This window comes from Corythoichthys intestinalis, chromosome 1, assembly GCF_030265065.1.
Source record: "Corythoichthys intestinalis isolate RoL2023-P3 chromosome 1, ASM3026506v1, whole genome shotgun sequence".
In the NCBI taxonomy this organism is placed as follows: domain Eukaryota; kingdom Metazoa; phylum Chordata; class Actinopteri; order Syngnathiformes; family Syngnathidae; genus Corythoichthys; species Corythoichthys intestinalis.
Window position 1 is genome coordinate 53,168,570 of NC_080395.1, and position 22,279 is coordinate 53,190,848.

Below are 22,279 nucleotides of genomic sequence, written 5' to 3' on the forward strand. Positions count from 1 at the left end.
GCATGCAAAATCAGACAAAATAGGCCCAGACCTTAAAGGGTTAAAGTGATATAGGCATCTTGAATGAAGTTCGAGTAAAATTTAAGTATGTCGACGCCGGGCCGAGTGTCCTCTTTTTTTGGAAATCAAAATATGGTCACCCTAATCAATCCTACCTTGATTGACGAGGTTAAAAAAATAGCCAGTGCAAGAGGACTTTATTTTGACATTTATGAGGACACCAAATTACTTTCTTTTTTGTTTTGGGTTTGGCTTGAGCACAAAACAGCCACTGAGTGAGTTTTTAGGCAAATACCAAAGATTGCAACCCCAAGGCTCGCAAATTGGGCGTTCGTTGTCCTTCCTGGACCTCAATTGCTATTTTCCTTGATAACTTTTTATATATTTGGCGCCATCTTGTGACATTTTAGGGGTTTACAGAAATAGCACGCTGCAAATAAGTGTGTAAAGTAGTCATTATATTTTGACAGAAACATGATGCAAATTTGGGAATTGACTGTTAAAAAGACTTACTGCTGTTGACGGCCTAACTCATTTGAAGAGTGCTGGCGATTAAAATACATGTTTCAGTGCCAATGAGTTAAGGTGTTTTTAATTAAACTCTTGTAGTTACTAGCTAGGTGTTTTGTCATTTTTCACATTACGAGTTGATAGAATGTGTTTCGAGTGTGTTTGGTTACGTTGAGTAAAGACGAACTAGATAGTCACATCACGTGCCGGCTACGTGCCCTTTAAACGAATCTTCTGCTTGTGTCCGACTACGCTCGCCTCTTCCCATTTAGCTGCTGTCACAGCCGCTCTTTTAGTCATGGCTACCCATTCGACAGAAGAGCCGTTCCCCTTTCACGGGCTGCTTCCCAAAAAGGAGACAGGCGCCGCCAACTACCTAAGCCGGTTTCCTGAGTGTGATGGCCGAGGGGTTCTCATTGCGATTATGGACACGGGCGTCGACCCAGGGGCGCCCGGCATGCAGGTTCGAGTGACCCGGTCTCTACAACGCCAGTTAGCTACAAGCTAACTGTGAGCAAATGAAGCGAAAGGCCACATAATCTGTACAGTCACGAGCTAGTTAGCTAGCTCACTTGCTAGGATAAACAAGCAACATGTATACAGTTTAGAATAGGGATGACAGTTTCATTTGCACAAAGAACCAACAAAATCTTCACTTGTCAGTAACCGCACATTTGTTTATCAGAGTACTACTGCACTTGCTGAACGTTTATCTAGTTAGCCTTTTCGCACAATAGCTTAGCATTTAAATAGTGACTCACTTGTTTGACTATTTAAGTTTTTACGTTTTTTTTTATTTTTATTTTTTTATAATTACTTAGATAAAAGGAATTTTAAAGTTATTGTTGTCATTTTAAGTTGTGAAATTCAGTTAGGAAACACTGCCCACGATACGACCATTGTTTATTATCATGACGTAAACTTACTGTAAATTGTACGAAATGAATAACGCAAGTTCTATATTTCCAATAAATCAACTTAAGTCCCTTTATAAAATTGGCGATGTCTCAGCTCAGCTCTGCTTTAATATACAAATGGGGAGCTATCAATTCACACCATGTAATATTTACTTTTCAGATAATGCAAAGTGTTTATGCATAAATCATAGCTTTCTTTAAATCTATGGATATTCTACTGCTTAATCAAAATGTTTTTTTTATTTATTATTATTTTTTTATTTTTATTCTAATTTATGTCACCTATTTGTCTTGTCATATTCAGGTGACAACTGATGGGAAACCAAAGATTGTTGATATCATTGATACAACAGGCAGTGGTGACGTGAACATGTCCACAGTGGTGGAACCGAAAGAAGGGACAATAACTGGCCTCTCTGGTAGAATATTGAAGGTTTGTAGATGGTTACTAGTTACTAAATTGACAATATCTGTTTTTGTGTTAAGTTTAAATCAACAACAAATTTGACTGTATTCATCTGGAGCCTACATACTAACTATTACAGTGGTACCTCTACATACAAAGTTAATTCGTTCCAAGACTTTGTTTTTAAGTCGAAACGGTCGCATGTCGAGCAGGATTTTCCCGTAAGAATACATTATATTTCAATTAATTCGTTCCACAGCCTGAACACCAACACTAAATCCTTAATAAATATTACTGGTACTATTACAAATGGCAATTACACATAGCAAAACAAAAAAAAAAAAAAAAAAAAATGGAATAATAATATAATAATAATGATAATTCCTGTAATAATGAAACGAATCGGGTTCTAATGTGGCGGATGTGTTTTGCGTGATGTACCTGAATGCACCGCGTGGCTGACGTGAAGGAATGAGGAAAGGTGCAGTTCAGATTTTACTTTCTCCTTTAACGTTCTGTTGTTGCTGGCGTCAACTGCAGTGAACAGAAAATCTTGATGAAGCTGGCGGTATCTTTGGCGATGGTACCACAATAATAAATTTTCACCTTAACTTATAAAGACTGGCGAACGGAAGTCGGAGGAGTATTGTTGAGCCAGTTCACGTATACGCACACCAAGCTCATATTTTTCTATCATTTCCATCTTCATTTCAATGGTAAGCGTCACCTTTTTCCTTTTTCACCACCTGCACTAACTTTCTTGGAACCCGTGTTGAAAATCCGCCATGCGTCCATCTTGTGCCAAAACAAAGAAACTGTGGCGCTGTTCATAAATCGGCGTATTTTGAGCATTTTGTCGGATGTAGAAACAAATGGTCAGTCAAATTTTACGTCTGATGTCAAAAAGATTGTGTGTCGAAGCAATTGTATGTCGAGGTACCACTGTATATTGTATTCATCTGTGATTTTGACATAAGCCAGTACTTTTTTTGCAGTATCCTAGAAGTGTGCCTCATACAGTATCTTTTTATGTCAACCAGATCCCTCCTGCTTGGGTCAACCCATCAGGGAAGTATCACATTGGAGTTAAAAATGGCTATGAGTTCTTCCCTAAGGCCCTTAAAGAAAGAATACAGGTAGGATATATGTTACTGTATTGCTCAACACTGCACTATGAACACTGCACAGTGCACCTGTTTTTAATTTAATATTCCTGCTGGCTTAGTGTTCAGTGCTTACTGCATTCTTGTTTACACTAGCAGTCACGTAACGTCTTCGTGAGTTGCGTTCAAATACACTGGATTAAAGTGCATCTTTTTATTCATGTGCAGTATTTTGAGAGATTAGAGGGGAAATTACATTGTTATTTAAATGTTTTAGTTGTCACATATTTCATTTTGTGTTCTAATGATAAATTGTTGCCCTAAGAGTGAGATATTTTTGTGAAACATTCCATCTTAATACTCATGGAAGGTTTTTGTTTTTCAAAAATATATTATTCATATAAAACACTTTTACATCACAATTAGAAGAAATATTGGCATCATCAAGTATCAGTAGTCTGTAATGGCAAGTTCTCAAATGTTAGTAATTGCATTTAGTCCAAAAAGGAGTTATTGGTGCATCCCTAATTCTTTCTGATAGCATTTCCAAGCAACAGTGATTCAAATGATGCAGATAATAGGGCAGTCTTGTTGCATAAGCAAAAACTTTCTTTTGCCTTTTACTACCAGAAAGAGAGAAAGGAGAAAATGTGGGACCCAGCACATAGAGCAGCATTAGCTGAATGCTGTCGCAGGACAGAGGAGTTTGATCTCTCACACCCAACTCCATCACAGGTAACGGGGAGGGGGTGGGGGTGGGGGTCCATTGCAGAAATAATCTATTCAAGCTGCCTCAGTGTCATTTATTCTGCCTAATGTCTCCAGGCAGAAAAGTTAGAGAAGGAAGAGTTGCAAAGTCAATCAGAGCTGCTGGTTTCTTTAGAAAAAAAATACAGTGATCCTGGCCCTGTATATGACTGTGTTCTTTGGCATGATGGTGTCACCTGGAGGCAAGTTTAAACATTTGCAGTGTTAATTGTTTTTTATATACTTCAGAATATGCTGAAATTTCAGTTTTTTTTTCTATTAAGGGCTGTAATGGACACCTCTGAGTGTGGTGAATTGTCACAGTGCATTGTCCTGAGCTCCTACAGAGAGTCACAAGAGTATGCAACTTTAGGAAATGCTGAAATGCTGAACTACTCCGTCAATATTTATGATGAGGGAACCACACTCTGCATTGTCACTAGTGGAGGTAAAGGATTTGAAAACATGCTACCATTTACCAATTAAAATCAATTACTACTTTTCAAGTGGATTGTGCAAATCTTTGAGAGCTCCACACTGATTTTTTAAATGTGTTGATAGGAGCTCATGGGACACATGTTGCAAGCATCGCAGCAGGGTACTTTCCAGAAGAACCAGAGCGTAATGGGGTAGCACCTGGCGCTCAAATCTTAGCTCTGAAGATTGGAGACACCCGACTCAGTACAATGGAAACTGGCACAGGACTTATTCGAGCGGTATGCTACTGGAATGTAGACATTTATCATTTTCCCCGTTGACAGTGAATCAATATATATATATTTTTTTACAATATTTTCTTGTTCACAATTGCAATCCGAAGATGATTGAAGTGATCAACTACAAGTGTGACCTGGTTAACTACAGTTATGGGGAAGCCACCCACTGGCCCAATTCAGGGTAAGTGTTGTGACATTGGGGGGGGGGGGGGCTTCTATGAAGTGATTTGTCATTTTCTTTTGTCATCTTGTTTTTCAGGAGGATTTGTGAGGTTATCACAGAGGCTGTCCAAAAGCACAATGTCATATTTGTTTCAAGTGCAGGTAACAATGGCCCCTGCCTCTCCACAGTTGGGTGTCCTGGAGGAACCACCAGCAGTGTCATTGGTAAATCTGAAGTGTTTTTTACATATGAAAAGCTCACTGCAAGCCACTGGCACACCTTTGACCACACAGACAGGCAGCCTGATAGTAAACAAAAACATTTACGAGGGGCATTCAAAAAGTAATGCACTAAAGTGCATTGCTCGTACAGGATTTTACCAATCTTGTTTATATTTGGCACAAATATGATAGGACACACCTTTTTGCGATTGTTATATGTGTTTTTCTTATTTTCAGATTTTTAAAGCTTAAACTAGCTTCCAAAATGGCTGCCCCTCTTGAAGCTCGTCAGAGGTGGATGGGCGACCACTACGGGGCTTATCGGCTATGCTGGCTTTACCCCCCTCTTCATGGTCTTCAGTACTGTTTTTAAATCGCTGTACCCATCTTTTAACAGTCTATAGTATATGGTATCCTTGTAGACATTTTCCAGCCGGTTGTGAATCCTCAGAGGGGTGTCTCCCACTGCAACAAGGAATTTGATTACAGCTCTTTGTTTCTGACAAGCTTCAAGAGGGGCAGCCATTTTGGAAGCTAGCTAAAACTTTAAAAATAAGAAAATAAGAAAAACACATACAACAATTGCAAAAAGGTGTGTCCTATCATGTTTGTGCCAAATATAAACAAGATTGGTAAAATCCTGTACGAGCAACGCACTTGAGTGCATTACTTTTTGAATGCCCCTCTTTGGAAGTATTGCACAATACACGCTTAAATTACTTTGTCTGCTTAGGGGTTGGAGCCTATGTGACCCCAGACATGATGGTGGCTGAGTATTCCCTGAGGGAGAAGCTGCCCCCCAATCAGTACACCTGGTCCTCCAGGGGCCCCAGTACAGATGGAGCACTGGGGGTCAGCATAAGTGCCCCTGGTGGGGCTATTGCATCTGTCCCCAACTGGACACTGCGTGGTACCCAGCTGATGAATGGCACATCTATGTCATCCCCCAATGCCTGTGGAGGCATTGCTCTCATCCTCTCTGGTGGGTCCGGAGTTCATGGTAAACGCTAGTGTTTGGTGCCGTTAATAATGGTTTGTTACTCTACTTTGTACGATACAGGATTAAAGCAGCAAGGGATACACACCTCTGTTCCTGGAGTGAGGCGAGCACTGGAAAACACATCGCTGAAGGTTGATGACATTGAGGTGTTTGCACAGGGCCATGGAATCATTCAGGTAACTGCAGCAACTGGTGATGCTTATTTTCATTTTTCTTTATCTCTTATTTTAATTTTTTAATTATATTGTCTTACCCTTTTCTTATTCAATTTTCTCTTGTTAGGTGGACAGGGCATTAGACTACCTCATACAAAACGCCTCCTTACCCACCAGGTATCTGGGTTTCTCAGTCACTGTGGGTACACAGAGGGGCATCTACCTCAGGGAACCAGCGCAACTTTTGTCCCCCTCAGACCACGGAGTAGGAATAGAACCGATCTTCCCAGAAAACACAGGTATTTTCTCCTAAACAACCATCCATGTGGGATTGTTTACCGTTCTTTGTGGAGTTTGTAAAGTGTATGATCATATAAAGTCCATACTGAAAGAATCATCTTGGCTGCATTGCCCATGTTATATTGAGATTCGTATCTTTTTAAAATTTTGTCTTTCAGAGAAATTATGGATTAGGATGAAACACATTTTAGCTATTGATTGTAGCAGTTCACTGGTTAAATTGGTTTATGTCTATTATATTTATGCCAGAGCAGAGGTGTTCATGTTCATTTTGTATTTTGGGCTAAATTTCAGAAAACACTGAGCGGATATCATTGCAGCTACATTTGGCCCTCACATGTGCAGCACCATGGGTTCAGTGCCCAGCTCATTTAGAGCTGATGAACCAATGTCGTCATGTCAATGTCCGTGTAGATCCATTGGGCCTGCGGGAAGGCGTCCACTACACGGAGGTAGGCACAAATAGTGGAGATCCTACAAACTGACAGCTAATTGTGTTCACATCATTTTCAGGTATGTGGCTATGACACAGCGGCGCCTGGTTGTGGGCCACTGTTTAGAGTCCCCATCACAGTTATTATTCCCACCAAGTAAGGTGCTACATTTTTATGAATCTTCTCTCAGGATCAATTTTGTGAAAGTTGCTTTCACTGTGCTCTTTGTCTTTCCCTGTCTCCCTTCTTCATCCGACAGGGTAAATGAGAGTCGAAACTACGAGCTGTGCTTCAAAGATGTTCACTTCAGACCAGGACAGATAAAACGCCACTTTATCACTGTGCCTCAGGGAGCCTCCTGGGCAGGTTAATACTGGTTGATCCTGCATGATCTCCTTTCTCTAGTTGTTGAAGAAAAATAAGCATAAACATCTGGTATCCGCTTTTCACTCCTCTGTCTCCTGCTGTTTGCTTTGCAGAGATCACGCTGACTTCTCATTCTGGAGATGTGTCCTCAAAGTTCGTTTTGCATGCGGTGCACCTCGTCAAACAGAAAGCGTACCGAGCAAATGAATTCTACAAGTTCTCGTCACTCTTGGAAAAAGGCTCATTAACTGAGGCCTTCTCTGTGCTGGTTTGTAAAATTTATAAGTGGGATAATTTTTCTTTGCCTGAGCATTAAAAACAAAACAACAACAAAAAAAAGAACAGCATTAAGAAAACATATGTTAAAGATAGGTGGGGTCTCGCCTATTTTTCAGGTAAATGGTATAATTCAACATCACATTCAAGTAACTATTTAACCTTCATAACGACATAAATTATTAGATTAAAAAAACTGCTTATGGGCATTTTTCTTCCCACTTGTAGTTGGCCCTAGCGCTAAGTGTTAGCCAAGCTTAAGCATTACATGCAAACTTGTCTTGAGGGGGAGGCGAGGCACAGGGGAGGAGAGTACTGCAGCACTCGTCAGAACAGGAAGAGGTAGGAGTAGGATGCGGAGGAAGGTACCATCGAGCATTTCAGCAGCCCTCACCAGCAGACAGGAAACATTAGATGATTTCTCAAACATAGGTGAATGGTTCAGAAAACTGCGCCGAATGTCTTTTTCACCAAGGAATGACCATATAGCTTGATTAAAAGCTCATTAAAGTGAAATTTACGTGCGACCTCCCCTTTAAAACTTAACCCCACACATGAAAATTAGGTTCTGGTTACTAATTACTTGGTTTTTGCTTCCCCCTCTTGCAGTCAGGCAAGGTTGTTGAACTGTGCATTGCACGTTGGTGGGCAAGTCTGGGAGATGTCACAGTGGACTACAACATCTCATTTCACGGGCTCCATGTTTCTCCTTCACCACTGCACATTGTGAGTGAGGCACATATACACATATATGTAAAATAACATCTTAGACACAGTAAAAGAGACTCCTCTATTTCTCTTTGACTAGCATGCGTCAGAGGGTGTTACAAATTTTGATGTGTCATCGCCGTTGAGGTATGAGGAAGTGTCTCCGACTATCACCCTCAAGTCTTGGGTTCAGCCTCTCAGGTAAGTAAAAACCTTATTACTTATTTTATTACTATAGTTTGTTTTTGTTTTAATACTGTCCCCTCCTCCAGGCCCATAAATTCAAAGATAAAGCCATTGGGACGGAGGGATGTTCTGCCTAACAACAGACAACTTTACGAGATAATTCTCACCTACAGTTTTCACCAGGTATTCCAAATGTCTGAAACATACAACACTTTTGGATTTTATAATCTTGTTGTATTCTTAACTTTCTCTCTTTGTACAGCCAAAGAGTGGTGAGGTCACCCCCAGCTGCCCATTGCTGTGTGAACTGCTATATGAGTCTGAGTTTGACAGTCAGCTGTGGATGCTATTTGATCAAAACAAAAGACTACTAGGGTCAGGGGATGCCTATCCACATCAGGTGACTTCACTATATTTTTCTTTAACCTAACCAGCTCACCTGTGTAGGTCTAAATGTTTTACAAAATACCTTGCTTTCTTGACCTTCAGTATTCTCTCAAGTTGGAAAAGGGCGACTACACAGTGCGCCTGCAGGTGCGCCATGAGTTGTCCAGTGAGCTAGAGCGCCTTAAAGACCTGCCGTTTGTTGTCTCCCATCGTCTATCTGCCACCCTCAGCCCCGATGTCTACGAGACACACCGCGTGGCGCTCATGGCCAAGAAGAAAGCAAATTCTGTCACTTTGTCACCAGGGTCCTCACAAAATTTCTATGTCACAGCCTTGCCAGATGACAAGTAAGTTAATATTCAGGCGAACAAATCTGTGAATGAAGTTAACATACTGTAATTTGTAGATTATAAGCAGCACAATTTTGAAAGGAAGTCTATTTGTTCATTTGTAAACAGATCTGGACTATAAGCCGAATGTGCCGAATGCAGGTCATTAGACTGTTAAAATCCATAAATAAACTGGGGCGTAGCGGTTTATAATTAAAAAATAACTGCGAAAAAATGTTCAATGGTCGCTGGTCATTAAAGGGTGCTGTATAATAAGGAAGTTGTGAAAAGGTATTTAAACAAAAAGGTATGAATTAATTAAATATTGTCTATTTTTAGTTATCAGTATTAATTGTATAGATTTAGACATTTAGCTCTCATTTTGTAGCGGCTCTTCCGGTTTGGTGTGTTGAAATTCAGATCCCACACAGAAACACACACCCATCATGTAGCTGACATCATATACAGTTATTGCTGATTGACTACTGCTTGAATATATATATATTTTTTACATAAATAAGTCAGGAATACTTCTTGAATGTTTTTACTGTTCCCTGTACAGTAATAGTATAAACCCTTCTAATACTTTTACTAATTCAGAATACTTTGAATCCTCATATTAAAATAATATTTTAACTGATTTTGAGCCCATTTGATGACCACCCCCTCCCAAAAAATAACAAAAAAACCCAACAAAAAAAAAACGTTTTTCCTCTGGCTTACCCTCCCACAAAGTTTGAGAACTGTGCGATTCCTAGTATCCGACAGACACATGGATTGTTGTGAATTATAGTCGGATCAATTTCTATATCAAGTCCCACACTGACACCTTGAAAGGTAAGTTTGCTAACATTGGTTTATGGTTTGTTATTCTGATTTTGTATTTGTACAGATTAGAAAAACCTTTTGAACAGTAAGATGAATGTACTGACCACCAGGCCCACTGTGCTCGAACCAGAGTGCGCTCCACCAGTTATCACTGAAAAAGTGAAAATGTTAATTATATTAGCAGACTTACCCGGTAAAAACTTGTTTTATTTCGGTCTTCATTCTCTTGCTTTTTCTTTCCTTCAGGATTCCCAAAGGTACAAGTCCAGGATGCTATCTTTCAGGGTCTCTTGTTGTGGCGAAGAGTGAATATGGCAAGAAAGCAGTGAGTGATTTCAGTTTTTTTTTTATTTTTATGGCAGACATCCCAAGTCTCCCGGAAGTTTCGAAAGTCTCCCTGATATTGATAGTAGACCTATGATGCCCGTGTGTCAGATAAAATAACTTGGATTTTTCAACTTTGCAAGGGAGTGTTAATAAAATAATAACTTGTCTCTGCTTGACAGAGAGCGCGCTGATTCTGCACGGTTTAGTCAGTAATACTCTTGTCAATGAAGTTATCACTCAATAAGGGCAGCCCGCGAGATAGCAGAACGAACGCTCTAGTAAGAAACAAAAATATAAAACTCACACTACAGCAAAATATACGAAAGTATATATGTATGCTGTGGCGAGGTGCGCTGTATGTAACAGTGACTTGAGCATTGTCCACTGTGGACTTAATGATTGTAAAAGACAAAAATGGGCTACGTTTATCACACCATCACCTGCATTTCATTTCCTGAGGTTAAAGACGGACATAAAATTAAGCAAAACGTAGGATAAATTCATTAAAAATGGGCCTTTTTAGTTACATTAATAAATTATTAATTATTTATTGATAAATATTATTTATTTCATCATTATGATTGATTTAGTAATTTTTAAAAATGGAGAAATTAAATGGCCTTAAGCGTGTATATATGGGGCACGGTGGTGTTTGATAACAGTGGCGGATGCTGGTCTTTCAATGAGGGGAAGCTCAAAGTGTGTCTGCCTGTGAGTGCTGCCTTGTGAGGAGGTGGAGAGGTTCAGTGGCACCCACTGCTCGGTAGAAGGTGCCGCGCGATGAAGGTCAGTCTCCAAACACAAGCAGCTACACAAAAAAAGCGTGGTTTTCGCTAGCCTGGAACTCCAGACTCACGCTGTTCCAGCGATCGATTCTCACAGTGTGTGAAAAACACAGGGAGAACAGTCTGGCCGTGCCAGGCAAGGTTTTCCCCAGTCTGTTTTAACAAAGAAAGTGTCGCTAAGATTGTTAGGAAAAGTTCAACTCAGAACAACAGAATGAAAATTGAAAAATGTTACCACGGACGTTTTCACCACAATATCGCTGATTCGCTCATTTCCCTGTATATCAAAAAGGGATTCACCCTCAGACAGATCATTCAATCATCATGCATAAAGTGCATATTCCATGCCAGCCGAGCCCCGCCTAGTGCCCATAGACCTCAAGAGACACCGATCGTCCGATGGGCTGCATAAACCCAGCCTTTAGCCAATGACTCGACTCGTTTCGCTCTAGTGGAACAATGTACTCTCAACTCTGGAGACTTAGCGCAGTCAGGACTGTTTAAAGGAGTTTGAAGCTGCGCGAATGAATGAAAAGCAAGCCGCATCGTAAACAGTGATTAGAAGCTAATTCTGAACAAAAGTTGGGTGCGTTGTAGTACCTGTTTAGTCATGACATGTACACACAACAGTATACAATTGATCACTTATTTTTTGGACACCTTAGGGGAAGCAGAGCTTCCCTTGCCGTCTTAGACCAATCACCACTGGTTGATAAACATCTCCCTGAAATTTGTTTTTGGAACTTGGGATGTCTGTTATCTGTCATCCAAGCCAGTACTCAGTCCTACTCCTCAGAATTTTCAACTGAATTTTGATTGAGTATTAACATATAACAGTAAATATGAAACATCACAAAATAAATGATGCTGAGGATGAGGGTTGAAATGTAATCCACAAAAGCTTTTGCGGTTTTCTTTAAGAGTTCGCAACTGCTTGTTGTTGTCAAGAATCGGTGGGTTAATATGGGTCTGCTTTTTTTGCATGTCACTTTTTTTCCTCCATTTACTCATTTACCTGGCATCTGATGTAACACATAACTGTCGCCCATCTGCCTCAACCCATCTGGTTTTGCTGGTTTATGCTATAATTACATGACACATTATTAGTTGTATTTCTGCGGCAACTTGACTTGTCAACTTATCTTTAGCTTAATGTTCATTTGGTCATGAAGAGAAAGAGAAGATATTAGAACCCCAATTCGAAAGAAGTTGGAACGTTGTATTAAACATGAATAAAAACAGAATACATTGATTTGCAAATCATGTTCAACCGATATTTAATTGAATACACTACAATGACATGACATTTTAATTGTTCAAACTGATAAACCTTGTTTTTAGAAAATAATCACTACCTTAGAAGTTTATGGCTGTAAAATGTTCCAAAAGAGCTGGGAAAGGTGCATATTTACCACTGTGTTAAATCACCTTACTAAACAACATTCAATAAATATTTGGGAAGTGGGAACAATATTTGTTGAAGCTTTGAAGGTGGAATTATTTCCCATCATTGCTTAATGTACAACTGTTCAATTTTCTGGAGTCTTTGTAGTTGTATTTTACACTTCATAATGGGGCAAACATTTTCAATGCGAGACAGGTCTGAACTGCAGACAGGGCAGTCTATTATTCTTTTAGTACCTCTTTTACTACAAACTCATGCTGTTTTGCCACATTCAGAATGTGGTTTGGCATTGTCTTGCTCTAAAAAGCACTGGTGTCCATGAAAAAGATGTTGCTTGGATGACGGCATGTTTCTCCAAAACGTTTATGTAACTTTCAGTATTAATGGTGCCTTCACAGATGTGTAAGTTACCCATGCTATTGGAACTAACAGCCCATTACCATCACAGATGTTGGCTTTGAAATAACAACTTGGACTGTTTAGTCTGGATGACGTCCCAATTTTCCATAAAGAACTTCAAATCGAGATTCGTTTGACTACAGAACAGTTTTCCACTTTAGCACACTACATTTGAATGAACGAGCCTGTGCTTCTGGGTCCTGTTTAGAAATGACTTCATTTTTTAACTGTAGTTTCATCCCTCAGTGGCGGATGGCATGGTAGATTGAGTTCACTTGCAATGGTTTTCTGGAAATATTGCTGAGCCCATTCTGTGATTTGCCTTAGTAACATATCTGTTCATGGTGCAGTGCCTTAAGGGCCCGAAGATGATGGGCATCCAGAATGGTTTTTCAGCCTTGTCGCTTAGATGCAGTGATTTCTCCAGATTCTCTAAACCTTTTGATTATATTATGGATCATAAATGAAGAAATCCCCAAATTCCATGCAATTTTACACTGAGGAACATTGTCATTAAACTGTTCGACTATTTTGCCACGTTTTTGTTCACAAAAAGGTGACCCTCACTGCAACTTAGCTTGTGGATGAGCAATTCCGGGAAGCACCTTTTATATCAAATCATGGCACCAACCTGTTTACATTTGACTTCAGAAGTAGTTTTGATACTATCCATCCCATTGATGGCTGGCAAATGCGCTTCCTATGTATTAGGTTTAGTTTGAGAACTCGCTTGGCAAGTGATTCAGCGACTGCATTAGTCATGTGACTTTTTCTAAAAACTGGATGTGCACGAGAAGAGACTTCGCCCAGTGAGCTCGACGCATGCGCTGATACATGAGTATGGCACTACTCACCTCTAGGTACAACATGATTTGCAAATTATTGTAGTTTTTATCTATGTTCAACACAACATCCCAACTTTGTTGGAGTTGGTGTGGTACATGGGGAATCACCTCTAAAATAGGACATTTGAGGAAATAAGTTCAATGTTGTAGAAAAACGGTGTTTCCCCAGCTTTATTAAAGAAATACATTAACATTATGTATGAATGGCCATGGTTGGACACACCGGTAAATTGGACCATATATTAAAAGGGTACTTAATTTTTCTGTCTTTCATTTTATAATTGTCATCGTTTACCACAGCAGGTCTTATGATTTCACACGATACATTGTGCTGCAACCATAGTCGCAAATCACTTATATAAGTATATATCTATAATATAGAACCCCCCCAAATTTCTATCATGAAGATTCAATAGCGTTATATTTGTATTAGTAGATTCAATTTTTCCATAAATATTTTTAGGATCACTCTTTTAAGTTCAAAGTGGCAACAATGCAAGAGCATTGTTTGCATTGAAACGCTCAACTTCATTTTTCTGTGTTTACTAAAAAGGTGTGCTCTGTGTTTCTTTTTTTCATATATGGTGGGTCTGAGGATAGGTGATGAAATTTGAAAGGTTTAAGTCGACCAGGTAGATTGCTGGATTTCCAGTCCATAAGTGAGGACAGAATGTAATCAAAAGAAAATGAAAAAAAAATCCTTTTTGGTATGCTTGTGTTGTCTCTTCCTTACTGTGTGTTATTCTGACCACCAGGGGCAGTCCTCTGCAAAACGACAAAGAAAGTTTAAAAAGGTACTGATTGAGCTAGAAACTTCGTGCAACATAGCCTACTGCTCTGATACTCATAACTTCGACTTGTTTTTACTTCCATTCGATCTGTTTTCAGAATGTCAATGTCCCTTTTTTTTTTGTTATTCTGACTTGTGAGTAAAATGATTACAGTACTGACATTATGAACACCCAATATTTTTTCTCCTTCTTGTCAGAGCTAACGGTTGGTTTCTGTATGCGAGCTTTCTTAAAATAAAGGGATTATTCCCTTGCTGAAGATTAGTTAGTTTATTGATTAGATAGGCCCAAGATGCTAGGTGAGGTCAGATTGCAAGATCCACATTATCAGACATTGTTGTACAGGGTGCCCAGGTTTTCAGGGAGTATTGTCCTTAACTCTCTTTTTATGACATGACCAATACCAGAATGTACATGTCATTGTGCATGTCTCAACTTAACTCATTGGCTGCCATTGACGGTATTTTAAGTTCACAGCAGAAGGATGAAAAAAGCCACAGTGGCTCCTGAGCCACAGATTGCAGAATTCTGTTATCGTCAGTGGCACTGAAAGAGTTAAGGGATACTAATAATATAAAATGCTTGTGCTAACTAGTTTTTGTTTATTGTATGGGAGTTAGACCTCCATATGCTAACTTGTACATAATTGGTATATGATGTTGCGACTATTTGTGTTTGTGCAGGATATTGTTTCAGTCATCTACCACTTAATCCCCACACCCAACAAAACAAAGAATGGAGGGAAGGAGAAAGATAAGGATGCTGACAAAGAAAAAGACCTCAAAGAGGAGTTTGCTGAAGCGATGAGAGATTTGAAAATTCAGTGGATGACAAAGTGAGCATTTTTTTGGATGAGGGGCTTTGGAGGGCACAAATATTTATTTGTCTTTCTGTTGTCAGGTTGGATTCCTGCTCACTCTATGATGAGCTGAGGGAAAAGTACTCTGATTATCTTCCACTGCATGTTCAAAGATTACATCAGTTGGACTCTGAAAAGGTAATACTCATCATGCTTCCATTTTCAGTAATCATTTTCCTCTGCAGGTTAATAGGGGTGTTTGATATATTAAATTGTTTATTTGACTACTAGAATATAAATAATTTTATTTTGAAGCACCTTTTATAACACAGAAAGGTGGAGGGTAGAAGAAGCGCGAAGTGGATGGGGAGGAGTATTAATACAAAGGATGTTAGATATATAGTACGGGGCCAGGGCGTGAAGAGATTTAAAGGTGATGAGGAAAATCTTGTAATTCTTTTTTTTTTTTTTTTTTTTTACTAGAAGCCAATGAAGTTGAACGAGGATGTGGTGTATTCTGGGGGTTGGCCTGATAAAGCATGCTGCTGAGTTTTGGAGGAGTTGCAGTACGGGAGGTGGCTAGACTTAAGACAAGAATGGTGTCTGTGTGGGGGGTGGGAGAAGGGTGGAGCCGAGAAATGTTACAAAGATGAAAGTAGGCTGATCTGGTGATGTCATTAATATGGGAACAGAAGGAGAGCGTGTTGTCGAGGATGATACCCAGACTTAACTTTGGTAAAAGGAGAAATGGGTACATTGTTGATGGTAGTATAAAAGTTATTGTAATTAGTGAACATCGAGGGTGGGAATCTACAAGAAGGACTTCTGATTTCGAGCTATTGAGCAGTATGAAGTATGAGGAGAGCCAAGAGTTAATGTCTTGTAAGCAGAGGGTGAAGGGAGTTTGGATTTTAGGAAATGTACAGCTGGGTGTCATCCGCGTAGCATTGGAAGTGGATGTTATATTTACGTAAGATGGATCTGAGAGGGACAATATAGAGGATTAAGAGGAGCGGCCCTATGACAGAGCCCTGGGGCGCGCCAGTGAAGACTGAGAGATTCGGATTGGTAGGGGCTAAATTTAACAAATAGTGTGCGGTCAGACAAGTAGGAGGTAAACCAAGCATGGCATGTGTGGGTGATGGCACTGGAAGAATGTCAAGAAGATAGTTTGAGAAATGGTGTCATAGATAGCTGTGAGGTTGAGGAGAGCAAGAAACCAGAATCGGAAGCTACAACGAGGCCGTTATTAATTTAGACTAATGCTGTTTCAGTGCTGTGAAAGGGACTATAAAAACATTTTATTTCTTATTGAGCAATTAACCAATTTATTGATCTTGACAAATAACATGAAATAAACGAATAGATTTTAACCGACCAATTTAAAAAAAAAGTGCCAAATGACTCTAGATAAAGTAAATGCTCGATGAGTTGGATTAAAGAATGGGTCACACTTTACATGGTACGTTAAATGATTATAAAAATATATTAAATATTTTAAATCCTTAAGTACTTCGTTCAATCTAACATCAAATGCCTTATCTGCTTAGGAGCGTGCGAAACGTCTTGGAGACGTGGTCTCAGCAGCTGACATGGTCATCTCCCACATTGACCAGACAGGACTGGCTGTTTACTTCACCATGAAGACGGACCCTCGACCTGATGCTGCTTCAATTAAGACGTATGTGACATTCTAATGACCCATAAACATTAAGTTAGATCATTCCCTAACCCTCCAGTTAAAGTACACAATCCAGCATGTCAAATGTCGGTCCTTAGTGAGGTTGCAGAGATGTGAAACAGTTCCTATAAAATAATTTTAAGTTGGAAAATTTAAAGAGTTTGCCATGTTATAAGAAGACCTCATGCAAAATTGACATCAAAACGCATGACGTTTCATTTATTAAGAACTTGCCAACCCAACAATCGATCCACAATGCAGCCAATGTTTTTTTTTTCTAGAGTTGTGAGCAAATGTTTGAGTTAGGAGGGCATGCTGTGACAGAACTTCACAAGCATCAGATACCAAACACTTAAACAAAAGTGACCCAGTGCCTGCTTTAAGCTGATTATTGCCACGTCAACTTAAGGTTTACTCTAAAAGTATGCATAAAACAAAGAATATAATGCATTGTGTGATTTAAGGAATGCAGATTTAAACACAAACAGTCCAGCAACACTTATAGATGGACAATAATATTCTTTACAGGCATTTGTGAAAAACTGCAAACTGCAGCTCACTGAATGTTCTTTGTGCATTATATGTTTCAGTGATATGGAGAAGCAGAGGTCATCCCTGCTGGATGCGCTGTGCAGGAAGGGCTGCGCTCTGGCCGACCAGCTCGTGACCGTCGCACCTCAGGATAGCGCCGGCGCTGTTGCCACTGCCCAAGCCAACACCGAGGAAGTTGGTGAAAAGGAGGCGAGTAGTTCTGACGATGCACCGCAGAGCTTAGCCAACAGTCTTACGGAAACCTTCTGGGAGGTCCAGAAGTGGGCAGAGCTGACAGACTCGAAGGTGGGTTACAGTTTTTTTTCCACTTTGTTTTGGGTTAGGGTCAAGTCCAAACTGGTGCTATCAGGCAATTCATTTTTTTTTATTAATAATGAATTACAGGATTTGTAATTAATTAATCAAATTAATCTCATTTTAATGCAGTACTTCTCAAATAGTGGGGCGCAAATCGATGTCGGGGGCAGGGGTGCATGTGACCTCGGGGAACATACTTGTTGCCGTACCAGAATAAAGTGTAATTGCACATCCACTCAGTGGGTGGCAGTGGCGCTCTCATTTTGGGAGTGTGTGCATTATTTTTGAACCAAACAAAAGCACACAGCAATGTGCACGGAGATATGAAGAGCTAAGACAAGGAAATATGTTGAAGGGTATGTTGCTTATGGCTTCTCTGTTAATACAGTGGGAGACGAGGAAAGACCTGTATGTTTATGGTGTCTAAAAATGTTGGCAACGGACAGCATGAAGCCAAATCAAATAAGACGTCACTTAGAGACTTAAGACCTGCTTGATTTTTTTTTTTTTTTTTTTTCCAAAAGCAAGCCAAATATTGCCAACAATTGTCCCGCTTTGTGAGTGTTATATCAGTAAAACAGTGAGTACTGTTAGCTTCATATAAGGTAGCATACCAGGTTGCTCAGTGCAGTCCAATGACACTGTCATTTTTGTTGTATTCATTTTTTGGGGGGGGTCAAATTGTTTCGCACATTTTTTTCCTCTGAATTAATGTTACTAATCAAATAATTTATTATTATTTATTGATTTTTTTTTTTCAGTATCAAATTGTCAAAAAATGTACCTTAAGTGTACAACCCCTTGCAAAAAGTATGGAATCACCAGTCTTGGACGAGCACTCACTCAGACATTTTATCATGTAGAACAAACTCAGATAAAAAGCTTGAAAAAATAATCAATTAGTTCAAAAGTGAAACTCTTTAGCATTCAGAAACATTAAAAGAAATGAATAAAAACATTGTGGTGTTCAGTAAATGTTACTTTTACAGAGCAAGTGAAGGGAAATATATATGGAATCATTCCATTTGGAGGAAAAAATATGGAATCATGAGAAACAAAACGAAGAAATAATCAAAACACATTTCTAGTATTTAGTAGCACCACCTCTGGCTTTTATGGCAGCTTGCAGTCTCTGAGGCATGGACTTGATGAGTATTCTTCATCAATTTGGTGCCAAATCTCTTTGATTGCAGTTGCCATATCATCGTTGCAGGCCGGAGCCTTGCTGTGGACCAATTTTTTCAATATCCACCACAGGTTTTCAATAGGGACGTGATCTAGGCTATTTGCAGGCCATGACATTGACTGGATGAGTATTTCTCCTAGGAATGCTTTAACAGTTTTAGCTCTGTGGCATGATGCATTGTAATCTTGGAAAATGTCAAACATATTTTCAATTGAAGGGATAAGAAAGCTGTCTAAAATTTCAATGTAAACTTGTGCATTTATTAAAGATTTAACCACAGCCATCTCCCCAGTGCCTTTGCCTGACATGCAGCCCCATATCATTAAGGACTGAGGGAATTTTGATGTTTTCTTCAGGCAGTCATCTTTGTAAATCTCACTGGAACAGCACCAAACAAACGTTCCAGCATCAACACCTTGTCCAATGCAGATTCTTAACTCTTGACAACGTGATACATACAATAAGAAGAGAAGATTTCAAATCCATTTTTATTGTACTTAGGCCAAATTTGGGCTGACACAGAAGGTATGTCAGGGGCATGACAACATGGCATAGTTTGCCAAAGGGATCTGGGGTTACAATATCAACCTCTTAAATCAAAAACCCACACCAAACTAATGTGACAGGAGCTAACAACAGACAACATTCTCCTTCAGACAGTTGCTCAGACAAACAAGCTTGTTTACATTGTCTGAGCGTAATGCTGCCCTTTCGCATGGCACAGATGATGCAGGAGTAGCCAGGTACTTGCGAGCAAGAGAAGAAGCTGTCGATATGCTCCTGAGTGAGCTGCCTTGTTTGTTCGCCTGCACGGCCAAATAGCCTATGGGTCTTTCCATTGGCTTGCCACCACTGTTACTCATAATTAATTGTGATAATTTTCATAACGCATTAATTTGTGGAATAACTATTTGATCAAATTAACACTCTAATCCGACAACTCCAAACCTGATCCCTTTTTGTTTTGACTGCTTTTGAATGAGCTTCTTATTTTATTGCAGGTGCTGATGTTTTCCTACAAACACGCCCTTGTGAACAAAATGTATGGCAGAGCCTTAAAATATGCTTCCAAGATGGTAGAGGAGAAGCCAAGCAAAGAGAACATGAAGAATTGCATCCAAGTATGAGAAAACATAAAAATGTCACTGAACAAAAACAAGTTAAAAGCTTCTTCGTTGATACCCAGACTTAACTTTTCAACTATTTTGCGCTCACTTATTGTATTGTTTGTTTGTTTGTTTGTTTGTTTGTTTTCTAGCTCATGCGGCACCTCAAATGGATGCACTGTGCCACCTTTACTGAAAACTGGCTTCCGGTTATGTACCCTGCAGACTACAGTCCCTTCTAGAATCCACACACACACTGAAGCATCAGTTTTACCCCCTCAGGGTCAGATGAAGAAAGGACTTTGCTTATTTCCCCCCGGGAAGAGCAGTGTGGAGCTACCTTTCTTTTTTCTTTCCCAAGAGCACTCATTGAACATCTTGTCTTTTGATTCAAGTGCCACCAGCAGCACAGACACATAATTCAATTGACCTTTTTTTACTTTTTTGTGGCCGATCCTGTAGTTTAGTCTTTCTTGGGTTTTTCTTACGACTGGTTTCATCTTCACCTATGTGCTTATAGACAGCAGTTTACAGTTTTCATCAAATTTATCTCCAATTTTCAATATTCAAAGGACACCAGGGAATTTCCCCACATCTTTGTGCCATGCTTAGCTTGAAAAGTTCTCTTTTCAACTTTTAGGATCTGACTTTTACTGAAATAAAACAGACCTCAGAACTGAAGCAGTAATGTGGTGCCTTGCATCCCTGTACCTTTACAGAGGCGGGGGTGAAAGATGTTGTTGAACTGGAGCTGGCTGATGGATTTTATTTTCATTAATTTATTTTTTTTGCATCAGTCAACACTCACTTCAGCATCGAGCACCTCGGCCTCACCGCGCATGACCACCTAACGGACCTCAGCCGTGGCATGTTACCAACTTAGCTGGTACACGTTCACTCGCTATTAGATGTTTTCTGTGCAGCATTCCAAATGTTGCGTTTGTACACAGAAATCTTTATATGTAAATACACGCATTACAAAGCATAGTACGATGCAATAAGTATATACTGTAATACTAATATTCCCATTGGTGTATTTTGCATATGCATGTCTTGTAGGAAACATGATTTTGTTTGGTAGGTCATTTTAGTTTCAATACTTTTTATTAAATAGTCTAGCATTTATCATAAGTGTTGTGTGCAATTGAATGGCTTTACTTTTTGGGCAAGATTTTTTTTTTTTTTTTGTATGAGAAAACATCAACCTAGTTGAAGGATAAAGTGAGTAATTTGCTTGAAAGAGTCCATTTTTGTTCTTGCATGTTAAAGTATTTTACCTCAACTTTATTTTATGAATCAAAGCTGCCCATTTTGCCGGTGATGCAGCCATTGTTTGACCTTTGGATGTATTTTGCTCATCAATTTTCCATCCATTTCTTTAAAATTTGTGATATTGACTGCGTCTTGGGGGTTATATTTGTTTAGAGAGCATAGACCTACATAGCTGAGTGTGAAAGTTCTGTTGTTTATGCATTTCAACTTCAGATTGCAATGTCAAAAACCGGGGAAAATGGGTCTGACAATGTAAGTGTGGCGGATGTCCGGGTTAATGGCCAGTTATGTTGTTTAATGTTCAGCATTGCACTGCTGTCGCCCTTTTAAAATATCAATATTTAATACAGTGAAAATTAGTAAGTGGTTTGTGTAACTGGACTTTGTTTAAAAGAACACATTGCTCCCTGTTTTTATCAATTAGAGGTCACCAACATGACAATTGCATAAACATTTAACACTCTGCCCATGTTGACATTGTGTTTCTAGCGGTCACATTTAAAGTCATGCACAACTGTTTGCTGTTATAATGGTGACATGCACTTGGTTTATTTTCTATGTGTTTTCCAGTATAAAAAAAAGGCCTTAACTTCCACCATAATGAATGCCGTCCATTTCAGGCATAAAAAAAGCCTCATTTGTTTCTTTGCTACTGTCAAGGATATAATTTTTTTTCTCCTCCTGAAAGGATTATTTTATGTCATGAATTCTAGTAAAGGCCAATAAACATATGGTATTTAAACTGTTGATCATCAGACATTTGTGTAAAAAGAAAAGAAAAAAAAAAGCTGGTGCACTAAGGTCAGAAAAAAGGAAATTAAATTTTCACAAAATTAGTGTTCATTGATCGTCACTTACTTTAATGAATAAACTCAACGGAAAACATTGAATTGATGTTTTAATGACACATTTGCATATGCCCTTTCTGGACATTGGAGACGATATTTTTGGTCACGAATGAATTTCCAGGTGTATTATCTTACTGTAATTGTTGTATACATTTTCCAAAACAAGCCAAGACTAAAATTTACACATTTTTAAATCCTCCCAGAATGTAGCCAGTTAATGAGGTCGAGGATCAG

General features: G+C 39.2%; 1 protein-coding gene across 3 annotated transcripts; it reads left to right on the forward strand.

Moving 5' to 3' along the window:
- The first annotated feature begins 776 nt into the window (after positions 1–776).
- Positions 777–21,560, forward strand: tpp2 (tripeptidyl peptidase 2). 3 transcript variants are annotated; one of them, XM_057849960.1, is made up of 29 exons: positions 777–973; positions 1,732–1,860; positions 2,874–2,969; positions 3,567–3,671; positions 3,762–3,886; positions 3,968–4,131; positions 4,245–4,399; positions 4,504–4,580; positions 4,659–4,786; positions 5,517–5,765; positions 5,844–5,959; positions 6,066–6,237; positions 6,533–6,690; positions 6,752–6,828; positions 6,932–7,038; positions 7,152–7,306; positions 7,924–8,040; positions 8,123–8,223; positions 8,295–8,391; positions 8,471–8,608; positions 8,698–8,942; positions 9,999–10,077; positions 14,269–14,307; positions 14,988–15,139; positions 15,205–15,301; positions 16,654–16,784; positions 17,375–17,621; positions 19,821–19,940; positions 20,078–21,560. In XM_057849960.1, exons 1-29 carry the CDS (start codon positions 809–811, stop codon positions 20,165–20,167), a joined length of 3,831 nt encoding a protein of 1,276 aa, XP_057705943.1. In that variant the 5' UTR covers positions 777–808; the 3' UTR covers positions 20,168–21,560. The 3 variants fall into 3 exon arrangements, with proteins under 3 accessions (XP_057705943.1, XP_057705951.1, XP_057705958.1); XM_057849968.1 differs by lacking the exon at positions 14,269–14,307; XM_057849975.1 differs by lacking the exons at positions 16,654–16,784; positions 17,375–17,621; positions 19,821–19,940; positions 20,078–21,560 and adding an exon at positions 15,587–15,705.
- The last annotated feature ends 719 nt before the right edge of the window (positions 21,561–22,279 follow it).